Source organism: Bombus pascuorum, chromosome 5 (genome assembly GCF_905332965.1).
Source record: "Bombus pascuorum chromosome 5, iyBomPasc1.1, whole genome shotgun sequence".
Taxonomy (NCBI): Eukaryota; Metazoa; Arthropoda; class Insecta; order Hymenoptera; family Apidae; genus Bombus; species Bombus pascuorum.
The window spans coordinates 2,222,755-2,242,250 of NC_083492.1; the positions used below are offsets into that span (position 1 = coordinate 2,222,755).

General features: G+C 49.2%; 2 protein-coding genes across 10 annotated transcripts in view; one reads left to right on the top strand and one right to left on the bottom strand.

Annotated features, from left to right (window-relative positions):
- Positions 1-11,039, top strand: part of LOC132907571 (TOX high mobility group box family member 3-like) — a 23,396-nt gene extending 12,357 nt beyond the window's left edge. Inside the window, exons 3-11 of the mRNA XM_060960805.1 lie at positions 3,086-3,175; positions 4,673-4,846; positions 4,963-5,081; positions 5,249-5,573; positions 5,670-5,782; positions 6,059-6,194; positions 6,352-6,735; positions 6,843-6,935; positions 7,219-11,039. Coding sequence (XP_060816788.1) covers positions 3,086-3,175; positions 4,673-4,846; positions 4,963-5,081; positions 5,249-5,573; positions 5,670-5,782; positions 6,059-6,194; positions 6,352-6,735; positions 6,843-6,935; positions 7,219-7,584 — 1,800 coding nt within the window. The 3' untranslated portion in view covers positions 7,585-11,039. The remainder of the gene's footprint in view (positions 1-3,085; positions 3,176-4,672; positions 4,847-4,962; positions 5,082-5,248; positions 5,574-5,669; positions 5,783-6,058; positions 6,195-6,351; positions 6,736-6,842; positions 6,936-7,218) is intronic.
- The window catches only part of LOC132907557 (histone deacetylase 4), a 26,617-nt gene continuing 17,564 nt past the window's right edge, over positions 10,444-19,496 (bottom strand). For 5 of the 9 annotated variants that reach the window (XM_060960775.1, XM_060960773.1, XM_060960778.1 and 2 more), the window contains 14 exons: positions 19,209-19,313; positions 18,332-18,457; positions 17,875-17,957; positions 17,338-17,450; positions 16,544-16,681; positions 15,961-16,064; positions 15,750-15,890; positions 15,343-15,658; positions 14,564-15,034; positions 14,145-14,438; positions 13,635-13,981; positions 12,918-13,472; positions 12,655-12,794; positions 10,444-12,579 (listed from right to left, as the gene is read on the bottom strand). In XM_060960775.1, coding sequence (XP_060816758.1) covers positions 12,516-12,579; positions 12,655-12,794; positions 12,918-13,472; positions 13,635-13,981; positions 14,145-14,438; positions 14,564-15,034; positions 15,343-15,658; positions 15,750-15,890; positions 15,961-16,064; positions 16,544-16,681; positions 17,338-17,450; positions 17,875-17,957; positions 18,332-18,457; positions 19,209-19,313 — 2,997 coding nt within the window. In that variant the 3' untranslated portion in view covers positions 10,444-12,515. The remainder of the gene's footprint in view (positions 12,580-12,654; positions 12,795-12,917; positions 13,473-13,634; positions 13,982-14,144; positions 14,439-14,563; positions 15,035-15,342; positions 15,659-15,749; positions 15,891-15,960; positions 16,065-16,543; positions 16,682-17,337; positions 17,451-17,874; positions 17,958-18,331; positions 18,458-19,208; positions 19,314-19,496) is intronic. The other 4 variants (XM_060960774.1, XM_060960776.1, XM_060960781.1 and 1 more) reach the window with 4 other exon arrangements.

The following is a 19,496-nucleotide window of genomic DNA, read 5'->3' on the forward strand; positions in this document are numbered from 1 at the left end:
GTTTTTCTATATCGATGTAACGTAACAGAGAACACGCGTGATGATGTGAAAACGTGTTGCTTGTCAAGTGTCGACGTGTGCATCGAAACGGTCGTGTGACGAAGAATCGTCGAATTAAATCGTTTCGTTTCTATCTTTTCGTTCCAGTCGCACGTTTTGTTTTCCTATTTTTTTTTCTTTTAACAAATCTTTCTTACTTCCGAACGAAATCACTCTTACAGAAAAGGGGCTGTGTTTTAAAAGAGAAGAATTCATCGTGATAACGTTAACGTGGTTAACCGGCGGTGGCACGCTCTGCACGTTACACGTGCATTCGATAACCTGGATCTCGTCCCGACGACGAGTCGGTCCGTCTCATCGGTAAGTCATCGATCTCAATATTGGTAACCGGTATGTTACCTTTCTTGCGCACGGAAATTCTTGAATTTCGTCGTCGAACCGTGGGATTGGAATCAAATTTGTACATCGTCGAGCTAGGATTTGTTATTTTTGGAAACGATCGTATTTGCTTTCGAAATACGTACTATATTCGAGGTAAACTCGGAACGCCATCTGTCGGGCGATGGTTCAACTTTATGAGTGACGCCGATTCTAATATTTAGAGAATTAACACCGATCGTGGGATTTTCAAGTTATTTCACCGTCGTCCGATTCAACAACTAGAAAGCACGCTTCGCGCGTTATAGCCATTCGTTTACCGGTGAAATTCTATTTTCAACGATAATAAAATTATATCACATTCGTTTGCGTTTCGCCTGTATCTATTCTAGGCCAGAGAGATTCAAATATAACCAAAATAATTTATAACCATACGAAAATGTACTATTTTCTTCGTTCTGTCGAAGTAGAGGAGTGGGGATGTTTAACGACGTTATTCAGGAGAAATTAGAAGAAACGACGAGGTACGGATTACAAATGGTTGTAATGTTGAGTATGAGGAGGGCAAATGGCGGGAGTGAGGAGGGGGATTGGAACGGGGAACAGGTTTAACATCGGTTATATACGCCGAGTAAGAGACTCGTTCGTGTACGTACGTCTATTGGATCTCTTGCTTTCGCTTTGCTCTTCCGTTTTCTTACTTTAGATAACTCCCCTCCCTCTCCCCATTCCCTTCTTCGCGTCCTTTTTCTTCTCCAGGTTTTAGCTATTCTCCGCGTTGTTATTTGAAAAAAAGCTTTCGAATTCGATCAGGTGGAAAATCGAAATATTACTCCAGGCAGAAAGGATCGAAAATTCGATACGTCGTTTGATTTTTTTTCTAACGATAAAATAACGAACGAAACAAGGAAACCAACGACGGTCGTTAATCGGACTAGTATCGTTTGTCGAAATCGACAGATTCGCGAGAGTGTTTTCACTTCGGCCTGATCTAACTTTCTTGTTCGTGTCTCTTACGTTACCGTCTTCCTATCTATCTACCTACCAATCAACCAACCAACCAACCAGCCTACCTACCTACCAACCTACCTACCTACCTACCTGCTTGTCTGTCTGCCTCCTTGCTTACCTACCTACCTACCTACCTACCTACCTACCTACCTACCTACCTACCTACCTGCTCGCTTTCTTGCTTGCCTCCTTGCCTGCCAGGCTGCCTGCCTGCCTGCTGTTACTTCTACTGGAAAAAGTAACGTATCGTGCACCTTACCTTCTTCTTTCTCTTTCTACCATCGGCTGTCCTTCGTTATCGCTTCTCGCTGTCTACCTCTTTCATTAACGTTATCAACCCTCGAACGATATTGTAATTTCAGTAGGTGTCGCTCGTTCGTTTCGATAATCGTCGTTGGATCGAATCGATGCAGAAGCAACGTCTTCGCTCGATCGACGCGGTCCGCTCTGTTTCGAATGTTAGTTTACCGGCCCGGTTGCCGATTTCGTATAGAGTCTGTCTGCAATTTTGGTCACAATATCGAATCGAGTTACGATCGAGTTTCGTTTCTTCTTTGGGATATAAAACGCGTTACGATGCCATCTGGTCGACTCGTTCGAACGAAAATCGTGGCTCGACCCTCCCACGAGAACATAGGCCGTAAGAATCGAAAGTCGTCTTCCAGATGGCGAGGAAAGATGGTGTAAAGAACGAAGAATAGGGAAGGTGCCGATCGTTTAACATTTTGTCGAATCGTTTGAAAAACGTAAGCAAGGGAGGATGTAAAGGAAACGAAAGAAAAGTAGGAAAAGTTAGATGGACAATAGAGCGTGGCGAAGGAAAAGAGATTTCGGATAGAGTAAAGTCGAAATAGATGCACGGGTCGATGACCGTGTTGAAACGCGAATAACGCTGTCCCCTAAGAGCGAGCAGGTGGAGGAGACGATGGTGACGATGATAATGACGAGTGTAAGCAGGGGCGGAAGAATCGTAGCGTTACGTCGGACGTTTCTCAGATAGGAATTTGACTTTGGGTCCTAAAACTTGGGTTATGTTTATAGCGGATGCGTATTCGAACGAACGGAACGCCTCGAGGCTTCGATGTGTGCGGTCGTAAAAATCTGTATAGGTGGACATTTGATCGCTTGGACACGGAGAGTCGGTGGAAACGTTGGTCCGTTCGTACACGCATTCACAGCCATAGAAAAAATTCCCGTGCAGCGTAAATATCAATTCGCTCGATGTTTACGATTCGATGGAACGTAACGTTTCCGTGGCGTGTGATCCAGCGAATTGGAGACGAGTGGAAGCGACCGTTGGGAACGCGGAAGCGCAAAGATTTGGCGTGCTTTTACTCGTGGTGCGAAACATCGAACGAATGGAATCGACGAAGCTACGCTTGTCGAGGCCATTGACCGATAGAAGGGAGGACGGAAGGAAGGAAGGACGCGCGTGTCCCGTCGCGGAAAGGATACCGAGACGGGGTTGACAAATTGCGGATATTTCGCGAGAATCTGCTCACGGATTGATCACGGCGTAGAAATAGAATCGCGGTCTCTACCGATCGTTAGTCTGGTTACGAGGGTGAAAAATAGTATCGTAAGAGACAAGTTGTAAGAAATGTTATCGGCCGAACGGAAAACTTTCTTAAACCACTCGACGAACGAATTCGACGTCGGTGGACGCAAATCGATACAAATATTTCGTCTGTTTCAGAGAAACGAGAGTCTGGATTTTTCGTTGAACGTTCCGCAGCATCATCACTCGACGTCCTACCACCACAATAGCTACGCCATGGCTGATCAGGTAAGTTCGGCCGTATTCCGCTTCGATTCTACGGCGTTGTATTTACGACGGGATTCGACGCGCTTCTTCTCCGCTTTGATAAAGTAGGCAGTCTGTGATGGAGCGAAGCGAGACCGAACCGTGGAGAGAGACGGAAAGTTGCGAGAGAACCCCTCGACGAGAAGAGCGTTCGTTCGATATTTTAACCGCGAAAGTTGTTGGGATTAATAAGCCGTTGGAAATTGGGCAACGAAATTTGACTGTCGGGAAGAAGACTCGTACCCTGATGGGATATCTGGCCGTGGTTAGGTGGTGGACGGTCGAGGGTATGGGTGGCAGTGCAGGTGCAAACGGGTGGGGGCGGAGACGCGTGGGAGTGGAGGGCTCGGGTTGCGACCGCGGGCCGCGGGCCGCGGACCATGGGCCACGGGCCACGGGCCACAGGCACCAGCCGTCTTCGTATATACGTACACGGGGAACGAAGGGAGCGAATGAGAATAGGAGCGCGCGGTCCAAGGGGGTAGGAAAGATGGGACGACTATCTTGGTTAGGCCGGTATAGGCAGAGGACGCGAAGCTGTGGCGGTGGCGGCGGTGGCGGCGGCGGCGACGGGGTTGGGAATGGGAACGGGAACAGGCATGGGTACGGGCACGGTTACTGGGTAGGGTACGGGGGCAGGAGTGTGGAATGGGTGGGAAGGGTATAGGGCGGGAGGAGAATAGAGGAGAGGAGAGATAGAGGAAGAAGGGGAGGAGGGGGTGTAGAGAGAAAGAAAAGTTTGGAACCGGTGCGCGGTGGAGGAAGAAGATGGATAGACGCGCGTAGTCGATTCGGAGATGGAAAGGGAGGAGGATGAGAAGGAGGAGGCCGTGGAAGCGGAGGAGGAGGAGGAGGTGGTGGTGCGCGAGAGTAGGAGTAGAAGTAGAAGGTGTAGGAGTAGTTGAAATAGGACGGGTACGGGTACGGGTACGGGTACGCGTACACACGGGCGGCGTCGGGACGTTACGGGGCGAAGCGCGGTGAAAAGGGACAGGGGAGAGAAGAGAGAGGCGAGAGCGAAACGATAGAGTAAGAGAAACATCGCGAGGTAAGGGGTAACGCTCGCGATGGGCACGGCGAGGGAAGAGAGGCAGAGGTGTACTCGATCAATAGGCAAGTACGTTCCTTCAAAGGAAAATTCCTGATGCTATTAAATCCAATTTAAAAACTTTTATTCCCCGTGTCCCGACGCGCTCTACACGGCAAATGTATTTTCCTCCGTTCCCCGCTCCGAAACGCTAATAAATCGCTGAAAGGATTTCAAACGATACGACGACGATGCTCTCTCTCTCTCTCTCAATCTCTCTCTTTTATAAGTCTCTCTGCCGTGCGTATTTCGTTGATCGAACGACTCTATGCGGAAGCCCGTTTAAACAGGAGCAACAGCCATGCGGACGCGCGATGTCCTACGTTCCGAATCGGCGAAGGTACTCCTCGAATCGCCGATTAAAACGTCCAATTTGTTCCTCTCCTTCGTAGACGTTTCACACTCCCAGTTTCGGTGATGAAGATTTCGACATCCCGGCTATCCATTCGCACTCGCATCAACATCAGCAGCAGCAGCCGCCGCAGCAACAGCAGCAACACCAGTCTCAACAGCAGCAGCCTCAGGCTCAATCTCAGCACGATCCGATGCACGGCTACCAAACACAGGTAAGTTTCATCCAAGACGAGAGAAAAGTTTCGGAGGGGATGAAATGTACGTACGTGCGCCTTCCGCTTTTACGGATTCGTTCGAATGATCAGCACCGTTCGAATGGCTTTCGCAGATGATGCAAACCGGCAGCGTGCAACAATCTGCGGATGGGTTGAATCTCGATCCGGGTGGATATCAACAATCCCTTTATCTGCAGCAGGACCACTCGATGCAGCAGCCGATGAGCGTTAGGTGAGTCGAAGTCGTAATCGGATCCGCGTGCGATGTAGATAACGGATTAGATAACCTTGCCACTGAAGCAGAACCGGCGGGCGATCGCCAATTCCGTTCTCGGATCCGCAAGAAACGATCCTCGTTAACTATCTACAGACATCTTTTTCTTCGTTGTTTTCCGGTAGCTCGACGTATAGTAACTCGCAGGGTTCGTATGCGAGCATGAATTCTCCGCGGCAACAACATGGAAATCAGCAAATAATGTTGCTTCAACAGCAGCAACAGCAACAGGCACAGATGCAGCAACATATGCAGTACATGCATACTCAACAGCAGCAGCAGCAGCAACAACAACAACAACAGCAGCAACAGCAATTGCAGCAACAAATACAATATAGGAGTCCAACGGGTGGTAGTCCATCCGCGATACAATCAAGCACGATCCCCGAGGCAAACAACAATACTACCACTAGCGAAGATAGCGACGACAGTACACCTCATTCCGGAATGGTGAGTTTTAGTCGATCGATTGGCACGCATCTCGAATCTGACCGATCATGTATAAACAACGAACGAATCTGGCACGATTCGCGGTCGTTTGTCCAGATTACCGGCATTAAACGACCCTCACCGGAACCGACCGACGTTGCAGCAAAAAATCAAAGGAAACCAAAATCGCAGAAAAAGAAGAAGAAAAGAGATCCCAACGAACCGCAAAAGTGAGCATTCTTTTTACTTTTCTTTCTTTCTTTCTTTCTTTTTTTCCGCCGACTCGTGTCCCGAGCTCTTTGGCGTAGTAGCGCGCGTGCGCTACAATAGATCCCGAAAGTAGCCAGATCGAATCGGATCTAGCTTCGTTAACGAACGGAACGTTAACGGAAACGAGAAACACCGCGATAAAGAACGTTCGAAAGATCGATTAGATCGCTCTTGGTCAAAAATTTGCGCGCTCTCTTTGCCTTCGTCGTATTAGACCCGTGCTATCTGTTTTACAGGCCCGTTTCGGCGTACGCACTGTTCTTCAGAGATACCCAAGCCGCGATAAAAGGACAAAATCCAAATGCGAGCTTCGGCGAAGTTTCAAAGATCGTCGCTTCGATGTGGGATGCGTTGGAGACCGAGCACAAGAACGTGAGTACTCGCAAAGCGTAACTTTCTTCCTTCTTCTTTCTGCTGTTTCGTTCCTCGTCCTCGTGAAATTCGTTTGAGAATAGCGAGCGCGAATTACCTTAGAGAAATTTCGGTTTCGTCTCGACCACTGTGTACGAAGAAATTTATATTTACGTAGGTTTACAAGAAGAAGACCGAAGCAGCGAAAAAGGAATATCTGCAGGCACTCGCGGCGTACAGAGCGTCTCTGGTTAGCAAGGGTGCGGCCGAAAACGAACAACAACTTTCTCAGCAGCAACCGCAACAGCAGCCATCGTCGCAACAGCAACAAGTTCAATATACGGCGTATGGTAGTTACGCCGGGAACGGAACACCGGGAAACGTCTCGTATCAGGTGTACAGTCCGCAGCCTCAACCTTCTTCGCCTCAGCAACAACATCCGCATCCTCATCCGCATCAACAGCTTCAACATCATCAGCAACCCGCGCAACAAATGCAAATAAAGAAATCTCCTCACCATTTAACCATGCCAGGAAACTCGCAGCAGCAACAAACGCAACAAGTAATCATCTTTCTTCATCCGTTCGTCACCTCTTTCTATTTTCCATTGTCGCGTTACGTGTCTTAGGACCTGGCTACCATTCTCTTCTTCGCGTGCTTTTCTTTCAGACTATGATGACTACATCGATGGCGCCAACGCATATTTCGCAACAGCAACCATCGCAGCAACAGCAGCAGCATATGCAGCAACAGTACATGCAGGTCAGCAACGATGCGAATTCATTTTCCTTTTTTCGCATCCTCTTTTCTCTTTAACGATCGTTTCTTCCTCCGTTTATATTTTCGTTTCGTCCTTTTTACGACTTTTAATTCGTTCCATTCGAATATGCTTAACGCGTAAGAAAACCGTGACGAGCACAAAGAAAGTAGCAACGATATTTCATACTGCGATGCTGCCAGTTGTCAGCAACAGCGCCAGGCAGCAGCAAGTACGAGTATGTTACCACGAAACAAATTAAACAATGGAATACGTACGTTTTCGCAGATGCCGCAACAGCAAGTGCAACAAGTACCGCAACAATCGCAGCAACATCATCAGCAACAGCAACAACCGTCGCAACAGCAACAGCAGCAGCAGCAAATGATACATTCGAATCCAACAAAGAGCGATTCTTTGTCGAGTTCACCGTCGGCAGTGAACTCTGTAACTCAGGCTGCGAACATGGCTGGTCAAAGACCGACGTCGAACGCTTGTATACGTCACGGATGCCCGAACCCCGCCGTTGCTAACAGCGAATGGGAGGACGAGTATTGCAGCAACGAATGCGTGGTCAGCCATTGCAGAGACGTATTCACCACGTGGGTATCGTCGAACCAAAATCCACAACAGAATTTCTCGACCGTAAAATAAGGATGACGGGCAGGGCTGGGTGAAACGCAGCGATCGTTTAAAATGTTTCCTACCGTTTGTTGTAGTCGCGGAACACGAATATACCTGATGTTCAAAGCGTGATCCGATTCGATATCTTTTGTACATATGTCCATCACACGAATAGTCACACACGCACGCACACACACACACACATGCGCGCGCGCGCGCATGCATACACACACACACATATACACAAGGTTTCGCGTTAAATCAAAAGAGGAACGACCGCTAAGCGCTAAGCGAATCGCTACACAGATCTCCAAGTTTCGTTTGAAAGACTGCGTGCGTCGCAGCACGATGCCCGTCAACGCGGATATATAATATTGCCGTTTCACTTTTCCACTGACTACGTTTTTCGCGCGAGGACGAGCAACGTAGCTGCGTAATCGCGAAAGAGTATTAGTATCGCCAAAGTATAGCAGCTGAAAAGATCATCGGGTTGCAGTTCGAGGGAATCGATCTCGTTATTGCGCGTTTACCGATCGCGCGAAACGTTCACGTGCCGCGTACACACTATCGAAAACGAAACGTAACGATGAATCGCGCGCGACCGTAAACCAAGTTGCATTCCTTGAACGTCTAGTTAGGGACCGTTTAACGATAGATAACAGTAATTTCGTAGAGATATATTCACACACGTTAGGATACGTCTATTCCATACTGAATTCGCATAGGTGCACCACGCCGTGTCGAAATGGTAGAAACGGGCAACGTAAAAAAGCAAGTATTTGCCTGTTGATCGAACTGCGTTGACAATTCGTTTATAATTAATAATCGATGCGAGAACGCGAATGACGAGCGCGAAAAGGAAGACACGGCGAAGAATAGGAGAAGAGCGAGAAAGGACTGGCGATTGGTAGCCATCACGAATGAGCGACGCAACTTATTTTTGTATAATTTTACAAAGAAAGAACAAGTCGCGGAGAAGATTCGTACAGATGCTAGGGAAGACGTGATCGTTACCTGACACGATATGGTTCGTCAAATTAATTCGCACAACCGATTCGATTGTTTTGTTCGTTTCTGCTCGCGTTCGTTGCGTATCGTATCGTATCGTATCGTATCGTATCGTATCGTTTAATCGATATCGATATCGATATTGGCATTACTTTCTCAACTGGTATACGTTCGAATTTGTGGATACGATCGAAACAAACGAGTCGATGTTATTTATTTCGAAACACGATATAGTCTGTACTGACGCGAGTCTTTAGCCGTTCACGATCGCCGAACAAAGAGTAACTTGATAACGATGGAAAATAAAGGTAACTTAAACGGGAGGAGCCTAAAAAAGCTGAATTTTTTTTTTGTTAAATTTGTGAGAAAGTACGCGCGTGTGTATACCCCTGCAAATCTTTGCATCTGTTCTCGACGGCGATTCTGCGCGATTTCTGACTCCAGAAAGAACTGGGGAATTAGCAAGTTAATATGTTTATATTACGAAAGATCATGTAGCTTTTCCGTGACAGACAGTACTCACGTGCCCATACACGCACGCGCATGTAATCGCGTGGCATCGATAAGTTTTTAAACCATCTTTTTCTTTCTAACAGTATCCTTGTACATACAACAAAAAAAAAGAAAAAAAGAATAATATTCCGTAGATTTATAAGTCCCTACGATGTAAACATAATCTATAGTGTAACATATTGATAATGGCGTAACTCACATATACACACATACGTATATAACCATATATACATGCGCGTGCGCGCGCGTATGTGTGCATGTGTGTTGTCTGTGGTATATAAATAAATAAATAAATAATTATATATATGTATATCATATATATATATAATTTAAAAAATGTATATCATATATATATATATATATATAATATGATATAGAAATATATATTATATATGATATAGATGATATAATATGATATAGAAATATATATTATATATATATATATATAATATGAGTAATATAAATGTAAAAATTAATCGGTGACGTCGTGCATACATGTGTACATAAGTACGTACCTACATATGCATGTATACGTATACGCGACTCACGCCTGTATGTACGTATGTATATATGAATGTGCACACGTAGCAAATGATGCGACAGCTACGAATAACTGCGTTGTCGTTATTAAATGTAAACAATCACTACATAGATGGTTATGAATTGGCCGAATTGCCCGAAACGCGACGATATTTCGCACGTGGCTCGATAACATCGGTCCTCGATCCAAAACACGGCGGGTTCGAATTTTTCCAGGGTTAGACGTAATCACGTAAATCTGTATACCGAAGAACAAAAACACAAAAAACAAAGAAAAGACGAAAAGAGAAAAAAGAAAATAAAATTTAGAAGATATCCAACTAATCGTGTATATCGTCGATACGTTGATAGCAACCTTGTGTCCCCTCTTTCTATTTACCGTTACATGCCATTGCACTTACATGTACATACGCGTAACAATGTATACTCGAAACAAATTTAATTTTCTTTCCATAGAATTTGGTTTTTTTTCATGTAACAGGCTGAGTGGAGTAAATGTACGCAACCACTCGATGACACAACTATCGCGAGTTGCTCTCGAGAGCATTTTTTGCAAGTGGACAGATACTGCATCGAGAGCGATTATCCGATTCGATAGTGGAATCGAATAGCGACTCTCAAAGCGATGTTCGTTCGCGAACGATACTCTCGAGAGCAACCGACGATAGTTTCGCTCTCGCGTACACGCGTAACTTGACAGAGACTCTAGTTTGACAAGCTATATTACGAGCGATAGTATTCGACGAATTAATAATCGATTCTTTCGAACGGAACGTAGTTTTCTATCGGCCAGGACAATATACCGTGAAGCACGTACCGTCGTTAATGTATGCGTAACACAATGACTATAGTTTTTATTTAAAATTACTTTACGAGGTACATTTATATATACATAAAAAATGTATGACTAATACATTTAAGCTTACGCAATATGGACATATTCGTACACGTGCAGTAACGTAATTGTAACACTTTTTTTTTTCCATTTTCGTTCTTATACTCTGCGAGTTTAATTTCTTATTTCTTGTTCATTTATTAGAATCAACTTTCGATGCGAATTATCAACAATTTACATCTAACTTGTATCGATTTTCTACGAACGATACCGGAATGTTGCAAGTCCCTTTGGCCGAAACAAATAAAATTCTCGCAAAAATGTCAACAACAAGTTCCGTTACGACGATCGTTGTACACGATCCCGGAATCGATAGTCGAACGAATCGAGTTCGGTCGAATCGAGTCGAAGTTTAGAAACGGTCGTCTCCATGTTGGCGATCAGCGATCGCACGAAACAGATATAAAGAGGAGAGTGGGTCTAGAACGAGATAACGCGCAACTTTGAACAAAGGGAAACGAAATTGATAAAAACGGTGCAAATCGCGGAGACGAGGTTTACGAGCGAACGAGGAGGAGGAGGAGGAGGAGGATGAGGAGCAAGAAAGAAGAATGACAACGAAGGCGGGGAAAAGAAATGGATTGCCGGGGAGGGAATAAAAGACGGGGAAAGGACGAGACACAGGAAGGTGGGAATTGGCGACACGAATCGACCGAAAAGAACGTTTCGCGCTCGATATTTTCAAAGTTTTTGGTAAAAATATGGGACGATACACGACGAACACTTGAGATTCTTGCGGACACATAACATCCAATATACACATGTATTTCTTGTACTCGACGCGCGCATATGCGCTTCTTTATCTCGCGCATACTACACACAAAGAGTCTGCGTGCTAAAATCTTTGATCCGCGCGATACAATGTTTGTCATACGGTGCTAAACCGTACATAACGTTACGTACGTTGCGTAGAACGTATGGATTCGCGAAAATGATCGATCGATAGATTCGCTCGCATTCTCCGTGTTCTCGTAAAATGCACGGCACAAAAATAAATGCTCCTATTTCGATTACATATATTCTCTTTCTCCTTTTCCTTACACGCATCTACGCATAGCTACACGCGCACACACACGGACGCATGCATTCTTCCGTTCTAATCGTAAGTATAACAACGTTACACACACAGTCTCGCGTACGCTTGTACATCTTCAATTAACGCTATATGCTTCATGAAATTTCTGCTTTTTACAAAATATCACAAAAATCACACCAGCCTTTGTTCGCGACAAAAAGGACAACCAAATATCGTGCTATATGCCGCTCGAAGAAAGACATACTCGAAACGAAACGCCGTCCTACGAACGAAAACACCGAACGAATCGTTTCGTTTTTCCGCGGAATATCGCTGCGCACCTCGTGTCTGCTTTCGCCACCGCGAACGTCGTCGCTTCCGCCTCTCTGGCCCTCGATGCATCGTTTTAAAATTTTTTTCTTTCTTTTCTTGTATCACGACTCCACGATTCGCCTGGGCCTCTTGGCCGTTTTCGAAAACTCTCGTAACGTTTTAACGGCAATCTCGCGGAAAGTGTACGATCGACGAACTAAACGTGAAATCTGGATGAGTAAGGCGAGGCCGTGTGAACGCGCGCTATCACGCGTTTCTAGGGCAACTTTACGCGAAAGCGTAGAAAACACTTAAACCTACTGTCTTTTAGATTTAGTCGAGAAACTAGTTTCGCCCGATCTCCGCGATTTCTGCTCCGTCAAGCTACGCTAAACAAACAACGTGCGACAGCGAAGCGGAAGAGGTGCAGCGAAGAAGGCTCGCTTTTATCGTTGATCGTACGATGATACAGCGCGTTGACGACACCGATGTCAGTGACAACGGCAACGATGACGGTGGCGACGCGACCGGCTGCGGCGTCAGCAGCAGCTGCCAACTCACAGCTCACAGCGGCTTCGTGTCGGTCGTCGCTCATATTTTATAAAGAAGCGATGCGAACGCAACGATAGCCTCGTGACTATTTCGAAAGACGATCGACGAGCAGCTTCGCGTCTTTCTTCATTTGGCGTCATCCTGTTCCATTGGCTCCTCGGAAACTTCTCGGGAATGTTCTGGGGTAGTCCTGAAACACGAATCGCTGTAAATAAAATGAAAAGACTTTGACAGATAGATAGATAGATAGATAGATGTAATTTACGTTAAATTGGTAGGCTGCTGCATCGACAGAGAGGCCATCGCGGAGACCGTCTCGGTTTCGTCGCGCTCTTTCTGTCCAGCTTCTATCGCGCTCATCGACACCGTGTGCGCGTTCAGCTTGACGCAAGGCCAATGAGACATCTGCGCGTCAAACGATGAAAAATAAAAGAAACGTTGGACCCGGAGAGATCGAAAGCAAGGAGAAGGAGCAAGGACGAAGGAATAGGAAGAAGAACAGAGTCGCCAAGTGGAAGATGATCGTACCTGCACGGCGATCGTCTTTTGCAGCGTGTCGACCGCGTTTTGACAAGGTATCCTCGTCAATTCCTCTTCCCGAAGTTGAGTAGGTTCGTCCCCGAGCAGAGCCCGAACGCATTCTTGGGCGGAGTCGCAAATCGCGGCCAAATCGTAACCACCTTCGAGGGCGAGAACAACCTTACCGTTCGCCAGTCCGAGCAACTGTTGCGTCATCTTGCCGAAGCAAGCGGGGCTAACTTTGTAGCCTCCGAGGGGCGCGGGATGACCAACGGCGGCGTCGAATCCTGCCGAGACGAGGACGATGCTCGGATCGAACGCCTTCGCGATCGGCATCACGATCGTACGAAACGCGGCTAGATATTCCGCGTCACCCATCGGAGGATTCAGCCCACCGGACCAGGCTACGTTCACGTTGTAGCCCAGACCCTCGCCAGCGCCGCACTCGGTCGGTCCACCGGTTCCTGGAAAGAAGTTACCTTCGTCGTGCCTGTGTATCGACATGTACAGCACCCGTGGGTCGTCGTAGAACATTTGCTGCGTCCCGTTCCCATGATGGACGTCCTAAACAGAAGGTAAACCGGGGTCGAGTGGGCGATTCTCGTCCAGCGGACTGGGTATCCCGAGCGCGAGTTGCCGTCGTCGCGATCGCAATAAGCGCGACGAGCAGCGATTAAACGCGAGGGAAAACCGAGGAAATTAAAGGAGGAAGAGAAAGGCTCTTACCCAATCGAGGATCAAGATTTTCCTAATATCGAGCTTCTGCTGAAGCAATCGAGCGGCGATCGCGACCGAATTGAAGAAGCAGAAACCCATGGCCTGGTTGGTTTCGGCGTGATGTCCGGGCGGTCGTACGACCGCGAAACCGTTCTTAATGTCAGCCATGGCGGTTTTAAAGGCCAGATCGACGACACAACCGACAGCCATTCGGGCGGCCGGCGCGGTATTCAGTTCGTTCCACGTGGTGTCGGAATCGACGCCTACTCCGCCGCAGGGCAGCCGCACGAAACTCTTGATCGGAAGTTGAGAGAGCTTCGATACGTCCAGCTTTTGTCGGTTCATCGGATTCGTTCCTGCGCGCGACAGCACCTTTTACTTTACTTACGTTTACGTTTACGTTACGAAATGCGACGACAGAAGAAGAAGTGGCAGAGAGGGAGGTCGAAGGCGGGCGGGCGGGCGGGCGTACAAGGATCGGGAACCAGGGAACCGAGAACGTCGTGTACGACCACTCACCAAAGAGAAGAGCGTGAGCTTCGCTGTGACACGTTTGAATCTCCTCGAGGGTGGCTTTGCGCGAACGTATTCGATCGCAACGCTGTAGCAGTCCGGTCTCCGAAAGGCGTGCCCAGACGCTCTGCAACCTGCCTCCGTGCTCGGGATGACCACGAACCGTTTCGCCGCAGACACAGGCGTGCTTCAACATCAACGGATCGTAGGCCAAACCGGTAGTGGATCGATGGGAAGAAGCGCGCGCGAACAGATCACCGGTGGTGGCGGCTTGGCTTCCCTGAGGACCTGCGTCGCGCGCTAAGCAGACACAAAGAGAAGAGCGTGGAGCAGCGTACGACGATCGCGATCGCGTTCGACGGAACGAGATAACGCGCCGCCTATAGGCGAGCAAAGGTAAACGAATCACGGGGCGGTCAGCTTACTCAAGTGAACCAACGGGCTGGACAACGCTCTGGACAGCGGTCTGGCACTCGGTTGACTGCTCCTGCTACCGCCACCGGTACCGCTTCCGCCGTAGGCCGTCGACGACTCGTTGGATATTTGCAAGGTGTGTCTCATCATCAGATCTCTCTGCTGCTGAAGAAACTGCTCGCGATCCCGTTGCTGTTTCGAGATCTCGCTCTCTTCCGACAAATCTTTCTTCCCTCCGGTGAGATCTATCACCTCGGCGGACTCGTCGTTCTCCGGTGCTTCGTCCAGCTGATTCGCCTGTCCCCGAGATCCGACACGCGTCAACACCGTCTGACGAATCTGCTGTTTGAGGTAGTTGTGCGCCTGCTGTTGATCGTGCAGTTGCTTCTCGGCCAGGTACTCCTCGTAATGGGTTTGCGGCGCGATCATGCCACCTTGCAGCATCGGATGGCCCAACGGCAGAGGCGCCGACTGTGTCCTACCTGTGGGAACGGAACGAGCGCGACCAAAGGACGGTCGTGAATCGGATGCCACGCTAGAAATTTTCAAGAGGCGCGCGGCGATTCCATCCCCGTTGGGATCTCACCCGTGCCAATGAAAATCGTTTCGCGCGTGCCAGTTGTTCGGCGTCGGCCGATACGATTCCGTCGCGATTCTCTCCGGAAATGCGACCGGAAGAGAGTCTAACGCGACGATCGCAGGGCAAGAAAGGAGAATCGTCGGCGGTGCTCGAACGATGATGGCACGCGCGCTGTATAAATCGGCTGGCAGCAAAGAAGAGAGAACATACTACCTAAAGGCCGGTGACCAGCCTTTTGCAGCCTCGCGTGCGCTACTTGCGTGTCGGTGATGGGAGCGGTGGCGGTGGCGGTGCCGTAAACCGCAGACGGGTGTTGCCGATTCGTTATCGACGGGTGTTCCATATTCTGCATTTGCTTGTGAACGTAACCGCCGCTCGACGTAGCGTCTCCTCCTTCGATCACCGTCAACGACGGATAGAAAGGCAAGGTACCAGGCAACATTTGTCCGGTAAGCGGCATCCCTAGTCGCGCGGTGAACGCCGCGCGTACCTCTGCCTCCGAGACGGTGGCCAATTTCGTACCGGTCTGCGAACAGAGACGCGAAAACCAGCCACGTTGTCCTTTAGAGAGCGATCGGTCACGATCACGTTATAGGATCGGCGGCTAAAACACTCACCGTACTCGAACCGGATGGAACGTGAGGTCGTCCCAGCGAGATGTTGGGCATGGACGGTGAACTGAACAACGACAGATCCGACAGGCTACCTTGCTGACTGCTGCTGGTCAACGGACCTCCGTAGCCGGTGTTTTCCGTCTCCTGCGAACGATCAAACGAGAAAGACAGAAAGAAAGGGTGAGCGTAACGCGCGTTCTTCGCGTATACTCACTTCTTGGATGGCTGCCGCTGCATTGGCTGCCGCGGTGGGACTCGCTTGAGAATTGTTTACGGTCGGTGGTGAATTAGGCCCAGATTCCGGATTACTGCTAGAATCTGGAAAGCGTTGGATGAGCGAGCGGCGACGAGCGTGGCAAGGTTTGCCTGCAACTCGTCGCGTACGAGACTGCGGAATTCGGGAAAGCTAACGAGCAACCTGTCCCCCCTCGGCCTATCTCAGAGAGAACCGTGTGCGCCGCTACTGTCCCGAATTCCTTCGCGCGAAAGGGACGCATCGCGCCCGTCGTTTCGCCTTCGGTTCGCCTTTGCCATGTTCGCAGGATGCGAGCGCGGGAAACGCGGTTAGCGACGCCGAGGCGAAACGAGAGGAGACTCGGTCTCGGAAACGTAATGTTAATCGGTAACGTTTGTTGTCGACATGCTGTTACTGGACACTGGCAAAAAGGCAAAAATCAACGATCGATTAATCGAAAACACGGGTGCAACGAATCGTTTGCTAATGCTCACGCAGGAACAGTCAATTAAGTCGACGATTAATCGAACGAATTTCGATTAAGCTCGATCGAAGGACGTACTTGCTAGCAGTGATTTCCGCTTGAGGTGCGACAGCAGGCGATCCTTCCGGCGTGCCATCAGGGGTGAATTTCTCGACGCGGCCATGTTCCTCTCCACGCGTTGCTTTAGTCGCACCTTCAGCAGGTTCGGCTCCGAGGCTGGCCAATTTTAGCCAGGGTTAGTTGTTGGTCGTCGTCGTATCGGGCCGGAGAGTAGTGTAAAACGATGGCACAGGGTTGGGGGAGCGGCGGACGTCGAGGAGCATATGGGCGATCGCGTGGAAGGAGGAACGATAGAAGGACGCGGAAACGACACGACGTGCGAGCGTGTCCACACGATCCGTCCGATAACCCGATAAATTTCACGAATGTCTACGAATATCTGTACGCTAACAATTTTTTTCTTTGGGTTACGATCGCTGGTCGGATCGTCGATCGTCGACAAGCTCGCAATCAGGACAACGTCGGATGATCGTCGATCGGATGCCAGGGGCTTACACGGTGTCTCTGCCTTTCTCTGTCTCTCTCTCTCTCTCTCTCTGTGTTCGTCTTTTCCTCTGTCGTGTGTACGTTTGCGTTCGTGTTCGTTCCGTTTGTTCGTACGTATACGTTTGTCCGACAGGCAAGATGATCGAGACGGGGTGGGGGTGGGGGGCGGGGGCGTCGCAAAAAACCATGCTTTAGTTGAGGCATTCTACTATCGTACATAGGCACACATAGAAAGAGACTACCTTCCACCAAATATGCTTATCACTCGACAACACGGGAATTTATAGTATAAGAAGGTGTATCGGCGCGTGGTCGCGCGTACGTACCTGTTTTCCGAAGAGGAAAATCATCGGCGAACTTTTCTTGCAGCATCTGTGGCATCCGGTAGGGATGCGAAGCGTTCGACGCGCCCGCCGATTCCGCCGATTGCGGTTGCAACCTGACCAACAAATTCGCGGCTTCTTGTTCAATCGGTTCCAGTGTCGTTCGCTCGGTGGATCGTGCGATCGAGCGATCGACCGTTCCATCGAATCGTATCGCTCGGCTCTGTTACTCGAGTACACCCCCTGCGGCATCCTTGGCGGCTGGGGTGGGTGAGCGGATGGATAAAGCGCGGTATCGTCGAAAAGCGTGGCGCAAATAGAAACTGGGATGCGGAATTGGGATGCGGAGGAGAAGAAGAGAGGAAAGAGAGAAAGATAGTGCAGCGACGAGAAAGAAAGCGAAATTGCAAGCAAGCGAACGGGTTATAGGCGGAAAGCGTGAAATATCGCGAGAGGATGTACTCGAGGAAGATCGACGACAACAAGAGGACGGCGGGTGAACCCGCGCGCGAGAATCGTCAGTCTCGAAAAAAATCTCACCAGCTTCTGTATCCGGCTGTACCAGGTACGGCCCCGTTCGCAGCGGCCGCGGCCTCCCTTTGCTTCTTGTTCACGAGGAAGCTCTGAAATCGTAAGGTTCCCCTCTCAGCGAACACTCGCGCGCAACATTCTCCCTTCCCTCTTCTACGCATACCATCCCTCGTCATCTGTTCATTGCTACTATCAAACGACAAACCGACGAGAACCTCTAGCGACGTTACGCTTTCGATCAAATCGTAACACCTAGCCCACTCAACCTGCCATCTCGTCGTCTAACGTTCCTTCTTCTCTTTGATTTCAAACCCCCCACCCCCGCCCGTCCTACCTTCTTCCGCTCCCTTTTATCTCGCCTATCACTTAGCCTCTTCGCGTCCCTTCTACGACGAAAATCCTCTCTCTACCCATGCGGATGGGTTCGGCCCAATATACGACCGAGCCCTGCCCGCCGTTCAAGTACCTGAAGTCGTTGCTTCACCTCCGTCGAAGCGATCGCACTGTGGTCGTGTTTATCCTTCTTCTTCAGTGCTTCGAGTCTCTCTTTTTCTCTCCTCTGCTCTTCCAGCTGTTTTTGCTGTTGCCAGAGCTACGACAAAAAGAGAGGGGAAAAAAAAAACGAAGAAAAAACACGAGAGAAAAGACGCCTCGTTTCGATCGATAATATGACGGACGGGTAGTAAGTACGCGTTGCACGACGACGGTGTGCTGGACATTGACGGTAACGGCCGATATCGTCCATTCAAGAAAAAGAGATAGAGATAGAGATAGATAAAGAGAGAGAGGGGAGAGTGCGAGCAACGTCCAACGATAATTTTACCGCAAGAAGGGTGAAAGTGGAAGCGAGAAACGACGGGGGCGGGGGAAGACACAGTTGGACAAATAGCATAGGAGAGGTAAAGAGAGCAGGGGAGGGGAGGGAAACACAACGAGAGTCGAATCTCCAAGGACTCGACGCGATCTTTCATCCGTCGCGATTTACGACTTCTCGTCCCATCGAGGTACGACGCGCGGAATTTCATTGCTCGCCGGTCTAGGTTCTCTCTCTCTCTCTCTCTCTCGTTTTCAAATATGTCGGTGATAGAGACGCGTCGCGCATGGATCGAGCTTACGAGGAAACGGAAGGTTCCGCTGGACTTTCGACTCGGAGACGGTTCGAAGACAATGGATCTTGGACGACGGTGGTTCGATACTCGGGAGGGTGATGGTGCGATTCGTCACCCTCCAGAGAGAAGGAACCGCACGGAACGGTGACCGAGAAACGAAATCGACGAAGAGGTGACACACGCGCTATCGAACGAACGAACGTTACGCGACGCGCCGCGACGAACGCGACTTACCTTCAGCTGGTGCACCTGTTGCTCGTGTATCTCGGCCAACTGTCGCTCCTGGGCTTGGTACTGTTGCCGCAGTATTTGTTGCTGTAGTTGATGATGCTGCTGTAGCTGAAAGCACAACCGACGCGTCGAGAGTAACGCTCGAAACGATTTCGAGATTCGTCTTCGTGGCGCGACGCACAGATTCGAGATTCGAATCGAGAACACCGTGTGTGTACGCGCATATAGATGCGCGCGCCGCTACCCGTACGGGGCGTAGCGGTGCAAACGAAATTTTTCTCCATAGCCGTG